Genomic DNA, 7351 nt, shown 5'->3' with positions numbered 1-7351 from the left:
TGTGAAGAAAAAATCGGCCTGATTTACGCTCTGAAAATCGGGCGACTGACTCAGTAAAAAATTTCTTCGTCAATCTTCGTTTCTCGCGCTCAATATCATTAATTCAGGTGAAATCCGACCTAAAACTTCATCTGAATCCGTTTATTTTCCTAATGATTAGTCAGTAAATCAGGTGGTTTTATGGATTCTTGTCCTAAATCCACTGTTTTTGAATATTTTAAGTCAAATATGTTAGGTTTCAATAAAGAAAATAACTCTCAGGTAATTCCTTCGATTGGATTACCAGATGATTTGTTTGAAGAAAGCATTAGCCCTTGGAGATTTTCTCTTATTGGAAGATTGAATTTACAACAAACTAAATTTGTTGATGCTGCTGTTATTCTTCGTCAACAATGGAAATTGACAGGTGATTGTAAACTCATTCCATTAGGAAGAGGTTTCTTTACAATTAAGTTGGATAGCGAAACAGATCGTCAATATATCAAGGAAGTCAAATGGGAAGTTCTTAATCAGATTCTACAAATAAGAAAATGGATCTCTAATTTTCGTCCAAAAAGTCAGAAAAATTCTAAAGCTATGGTATGGGTTAGATTACCAGGTCTGGGTCTTGAATTTTGGAGTGAAAAGATTCTGTTTAAGATTTGCAAGAAAATTGGTACACCAATCAAATTAGATGAAGCTACCGCTAAATTTGAGGTTGGGTATTATGCAAATGTTCTTGTTGAAGTGGATTTTGCAAATACTATCCCTAACAAAGTTTGGATTGACACTAAGTATGGTGGTTTTTTCAGAGCATCTCAATTCATGTATGTCCAAAGTTTTGTTCAACATGTAAAATAGTTGTGCATTTTATTACAGAATGTAGAGTTGAGAAGAACAAGTTACAACAAGCAAGTAATGCTCAGGTCAATAATACTAGCAAGTCTACATCAACTCCTGTTCAGCACCAAATTCCCAAAACTAATTATGCTCATATTACATTTGATATTTGTGACAGATCAGAGATTGAGAAAAATATTGCCAATATTGAAAAAAGGCAAAGTACTCAAAGCCTTAAAGAAGATGCAGTTGTTTCCAATATAGTCACACCAATAAATTTTCAGGTTGCTAGTAGTTTGGCTTCAGCAAACATAAACAGTGGGAGATTCAATGCCCTCAACCAAGAGGAATTAAAAGAAGATGATGTGATTAGTGTTGATGAAGAAATCTTAGCAGAAATGGAGCCTCAAAAACAGATTCATATTACAGAAGATACTGAAGTGGATAGTATTGTCAAATTTGGAAATGCAGTTTCTAATATAACTTATACTAAAGGAAAGCACAAAAATCAGAATATGGAGGTTGGAAAAACTGATCAAGTAAGTGGAGTGGTAAACTTGCTTAATATAGATGAAGCAAATAGCTTACAAAATAGTACTGTCAATTTTGTTAATGGTTCAAATGGTAAAGTTAATAATGAAGCAGTAAAAATTACATCCTGGGCAAAGGTGGTAGAAAAAGAAACTTCAACTTCTTCTTCAGTCAGTCCAAGAAAAAATGTTAAAGTGGTAAAACAAGTTCCAGTCAGCAATAAGTTTAACTTCAGAAAGAACCAGGGTAAAGGGGTACCACAAACCCCCTCCTAAAAAATGAAGATATTATATTGGAATATCAGAGGCCTTAGAAGACAAAGGGCTCAAGACAAGTTAATGGTCTCTGATAAATCAATTCAGCCCATCTCTGATATGGATTGCTGAACCAAAAGTTCATTGTAGTGCTTCATTTTGTAGCAAATTAAATCTTTCAGGAATAGAAAGAATGATTATTCATAATTCTACTTCAAATAATAAAGGTAATATCTGGATTTTCTGGAATAAAAATCTTACTCAACCTACAGTTATATCAATGTCAAGTCAAATGGTAACTGTTGGTGTTGGTGATGTACTTGTCTCTGGAGTTCATGCACATGTTAAGTTAGTGCAGAGGAGATTTCTTTGGTCTGAAATGGAAATAATAAATGATCTAAAATAAACCTTGTATTATTCTAGGTGATTTTAATGCTATATTATCTCCAGATGAAAAAATGGATGGAAGGTCCCCTAACAGAAACTCAATGTTGGAATTTAGTGATTGTCTGAATAAATGTGAACTTCTTCAAGCTCCAAAAACAGGTATGCAATTCTCTTATTCTAACTGCCAGCAAGGAAAGAAGAGAATACTCTGTACACTTGATAGAGTAGTTTTCAATCAAAAATGGCTGCAGATTTATGGTGATTGGGGGTACAAAGTAGGACTGAGATTTGTTTCAGATCACTCTCCATTATTAGGTGGCTGTGCCAGCATTCCAAAACCCAACAATGTACCTAGAAAATTTCAGAAAATGTGGATCAGCCATCCAGAATTTTTGTCAGTAGTGAAAGAAAGTTGGTCAAATGTGATTGTAGGTGATCCTGCATTCATCTTTATGCAGAAAATAAAAGAGCTGAAAAGAGTATTAAATGACTGGAACTGGAGAGTTTTTGGAAATGTGCATGTGAAACTCAAAGAAGCTGAAGAGAAAGTCTTGGAGGCTATGAAAGTATCTGATAATAATCCCTATGACTCTGAAGCATTGGATGAGTTAGTTAAGGCACAAAATGAACATGCCAACAAAGAGGTTCAACTTAATACACTAATGAGGCATAAGTCAAGAATCAAGTGGATAAAAGAAGGAGCAGCTAATACAAATTTTTTCATACTAATCTGAAGATAAGAAATTCAAAAAAATTTATTAGTGAATTGGAAGTTAGTGATGGGAATGTAATATCAGATCAATCTGAAATTGCAGATGCATTGGTATAACATTTTCAAAAAAAGTTTGAAGCACAAAGTGTCAATATTAAAGAAGAATTACTAGAAGTTGTTCCTCAACTTATCACTGAAGAAGATCAAAGTTTTTTGGATGCCATTCCTAGTGCAGAGGAAATAAAAGCTATAGTGTTTGATATGGATCCTGAAAGTGCTCCAGGTCCAGATGGCTTCTCTGGAATTTTCTATAGAAGCTGTTGGGAGATAATACAAGATGATCTATTGGCTGCAATTCAAGTATGTTGGAGGAGAAGATTCATTCCTAAAGGTATGAACTCTAGTTTCTTAGTGTTAATACCAAAAACACAAGGAGCAAAGACATCAAACCTGTTCAGGCCTATAAGTTTTAGTAATGTTCTCTTCAAAATCTTTACTAAGATTATTACTACAAGAATGAGTAGTTTTATGACAAAGTTAGTATCTCCACAACAGTCAGCTTATATAAAAGGAAGAAGCATACAAGAACAAGTATTACTTGCATCTGAGTTAGTAAATGAAATGAAGTTTAAAAGAAGGGAGGAAATGTGGGATTAAAATTGGATATTTCTCAAGCTTATGGTTCTGTAAGCTGGGAATTCCTCATGAAAGTATTGATGAAATATGGTTTCTCTTCCTCTTGGTGTGACTGGTTAATAACTCTATTTCAATCTGCAAGAATTTCAGTGATGGTGAATGGTGGTCCATGTGGATTTTTTCCAGTTAGTAGGGGGTTAAGGCAGGGAGATCCATTATCTCCAATTCTACTTGTTCTAATGGAAGATGTGCTGAGCAGAAATATTTCTAATATGATATCCAATGGCAAAATTCAACCTATGGTGGTAAAAAATGGCATACATCCCACTCATTTATTTTTTGCAGATGATGTGTTCATATTCTGCAATGGATCCAAAAGAAGTTTGGAGAACTTATTGACTTTATTAGATGATTATAAAGTCAGTTCAGGGAAAAATATCAACAAAAACAAAAGTAAGTGTTTTGTGGATGGAGCTTCAACTGCAAGGAAACAACGGAAAAGTGAGATAGTTAACATGGAGCTGTCTTATTTCCCAGATAAGTATTTGGGTGTCATTTTAGCTCCAGGAAGAATTACTTCAGCAATGGTGTGGCCCATGGTAGAGCAGATTCAAAGAAAATTAGCTGCCTGAAAAGGTAAATCACTCTCATTTCAAGACAGAATAATTCTGATTAAATCAGTGTTTTGTAGTATTACAATATACTCAATGAATATCTATAAATGGCCAGCATCTATTATCAAAATTTGTGAAAAGATCATTAGAAACTTCATATGGTCTGGTGATGGTGAAAAAAGAAAATTTAAGACAATATCATGGAATAGAGTTTGTACTCCATACAAAGAAGGTGGTCTGGGGATTAAAAGGCTTGAAGTGATAAACAAAGTGCTTCTCATGAAAATTTTGTGGAAAATGATTCATTTAAATGAGGAATGGGCTCTCTTTCTATCTGCAAAATTCAAGACCAAAAATGGACAGTGGATCACAAAATGGAAACAATCATCCATATGGAAGGGTTTAAAGTGGGCATGAAATTATCTAAAAGAAGATATAAGGTGGAGTATTGGGGATGAAACCAAAATATCTGTTTGGTTTGATACTTGGATTGGTGAAGTACCACTTATAGAACAAATTGGTTATTCTGAATATGTCAAAGATAATATTGGAATGAAGGTTGTAAATCTACTGAAGGATAGTTCTTGGAGTATACCTACTGAGATGCAATTATTCATAAACACTGCAAATCTACCTGAAATCAGTGGTGGTGAAGACAAACTAATTTGGATTGGGCATAAAAGTGGAAAATTTGAAAATTCTGCAGCATTTGAAAAAGTAAGGGACAAAGAACCAACTCTTGTATGGCCAACTTATATTTGGAAGCCATTTCTGCATCCCAACATTGCTAGCAACATCTGGAAGTTACAGCAGGGTGTGTATATGGATGATAATGAAATGAAAAATATTGGATATGATATGGTTTCTAGATGCTGCATTTGTCAAGAAGAGCAAGACAACATGGATCATACATTGTGGCATTGCAGGTTTAGTTTGGGAATATGGTCTTGGTTGTGTTCAATTTTTGGTTTTAGAAAACCAACTTCTTTTGAAGATATTTGTTCAACTGCAAAAAGAAAAAGTCACATTGTAAGAGAAATATGGTTAACAGCTGCATGTGCAACCATGAGGGAGATCTGGTTTCAAAGAAATAAAATCTTATTTGAAGAAATGAAGCCTTACAGCAACAGTTTCAAATGCAGAATTTACAAACTCATACAGGAAGGGAGCCATAGAATGAAAGGTAATAAATTGAGCCAAAACTATGACACTCAAATACTATCTTTTTTCAAAATTGGTGACAGAAGCATCAAGTTCAACTGCATCAAAGAAAATTACTGGGCTGCTCCTGCAGATGGTGTTACTCTTTTTTGCTGTGCTGGTAAATCTTTTGGAGAACCAGGGAATGCAGGCTTGGGTGTGATTGCAAGGGATTGCAACAATCAGGTAATTGGCACTCTTACAGGTGGAATTGGTGTTGCTTCATCTTCCATTGCAGCGGAATATGCAATACTTTGTGCACTTGAATGGGCTGTTTTTCTTGAATGCACTAATATAATTATTCAGTCAGATTCAACTACTGAGATTGAATGCTTCAAAAGCACTGAACTACCTTGGTATATATGGGAAAGATGGAAGAAAGCAAGCATGAAATTAGCAGCAGTTACATTTTCTGAATGCCCCAAAGAGATAAATTTCACAGCAAACAATTTAGCACAAAGATGAGCAGTCTTGAAAGCTGAAGAGAGAATCATACATTCTGGGAGGCCACACTTCCTGAAGAGAATAGAAATGCAAGGAGTAGCTTATCTTAGCTTATGCTAATTCATGTTTACATAAATCAGTTTGCTTTTGTCCTGTAATAATTTAGTCCTAATTTTAGTCTTGTAAACTTTTGTCTTGGCGTTTGCCTTAATTTTAATAAAATATGTGATTTAGCAAAAAAAAAATCAATTTAATTGTCAAAAGTTTTGCTCGACAAAAGAAGACTTTCGGAGCAAATAACTAAATAACCAACAAAGATGATTAATTTAGTTCATAATGCTCAACATATAGCATCTTATGGAACAACCAACAAAGGAAATAAGAATAATCGACTTAGTTGTATCGTGTTCAACATAAGACACACAATGGAGCCTTCACGGTAATACAAAAATAATGGATCAATGAAGACCAATACTGTATAATACATACAATGATCTATTCTATCTTCCCATCACTATATGCATAATGACATAATAGACTTTATCCTTGTCACACAAAAGATTTTGTCTTATTTTCCATCAAATAAATGACTGCACAGGCATAACTTTTGTATTTGTCAAAAGTTCGTTCGTCCTTTCATCAATACGAAAACCAATTCATGAACGACTTTTCTTTTGACAACAACATATGGGACCTTCAAGTTCACGGACGCAAACAATACATATCCCATAAAAATATTGCAATATCACAAAATCATAAAGATTAATACTGCAATAACATCATCCTCCAAATATTTTTAGAATTTAAACCAATAAATCTAAAAAAATGAAGATGAAAACGTTGGACATAGCTATGTGTAAACACAATAATTGATTATTCCAAACTCTAGTAATCCTTCTCAAAAACAAGAATAGATTCTCATAAGAATTTTTCTAGGCATCAAAACAAACTCGTAATGCACATATAAGATGATTTGTCCTTAGAGGGTAGAATCAATCTTTTTCGCCCGGATTTATACCAAGAATAGCTACCAAAGGCGTATAAAAAGATTTTCTTAATCAAACAAGAACATACAAAGACAATAACGACTATGCACCATAGTTCACAAAGGATGATTGTGAACATTCAAGAATTCCATAGCACTGCGTACTACTTTCCATTCTTGAACTTCCTTCTTTGTGATTCACCAACAATATTCTTGTAAAAGCTACAAATTATCTTAGAAGAGTAGTACTCCAAGAATCCAAGTACCCAAGTTCAAGAGGAGTGGAAAAAGTGCAACGAAACGGAGCAAAATACTCAAAAACAAGAGACAGGACAAATACCAATCTTAACTCATCCAAATTCAAGGTTTCTCATCTTTATTTTGAAGATAATTCAAAGAGGAAGAGAGTGCAAAACGAATGAGGTCAATCCGAGTTCGGACAAAGAAGTTACGGCCAAAACACGTTTACCGAATATCGACGTCAAGTATGCATACGAGTTTGCAAACGAATTTCCGTATCCTGGAGCAGTATGCAGACGGGGTTTGCGAACTTAAACCCCTGGATTTTGGTTTTAAATGATGTTATGCATACTTTATATGTGTACCATGAAGTCCAAACATCCCTAACTAATGTTTTCAAACCTAAACATTTAAGAACCTTAAACACATATCAAGTTAGGAAGAAATGAACGATAAGCAAGGTACATGGATCATTATAACTACTCAAACAAGTAATAAAAACATAAAACTTGCTCAAGTTTATAGACAT

General features: G+C 34.1%; 2 protein-coding genes across 2 annotated transcripts; both read left to right on the top strand.

Annotated features, from left to right (window-relative positions):
• The first annotated feature begins 228 nt into the window (after window positions 1-228).
• LOC113312440 lies at window positions 229-3971 on the top strand. Its single transcript, XM_026561192.1, has 6 exons — window positions 229-781; window positions 859-1596; window positions 1787-1915; window positions 2028-2635; window positions 2836-3063; window positions 3342-3971. Exons 1-6 carry the CDS (start codon window positions 229-231, stop codon window positions 3969-3971), a joined length of 2886 nt encoding a protein of 961 aa, XP_026416977.1.
• Window positions 3972-4505: 534 nt separating this feature from the next.
• On the top strand, window positions 4506-5618 carry LOC113312438. The gene has a single exon (XM_026561191.1). It carries the CDS (start codon window positions 4506-4508, stop codon window positions 5616-5618), a length of 1113 nt encoding a protein of 370 aa, XP_026416976.1.
• The last annotated feature ends 1733 nt before the right edge of the window (window positions 5619-7351 follow it).

Source organism: Papaver somniferum, chromosome 9 (assembly GCF_003573695.1).
Source record: "Papaver somniferum cultivar HN1 chromosome 9, ASM357369v1, whole genome shotgun sequence".
Classification (NCBI taxonomy): domain Eukaryota; kingdom Viridiplantae; phylum Streptophyta; class Magnoliopsida; order Ranunculales; family Papaveraceae; genus Papaver; species Papaver somniferum.
The sequence above is the reverse complement of the archived record's forward strand: the minus strand, read 5'-3'. Positions and strand labels throughout refer to the sequence as shown.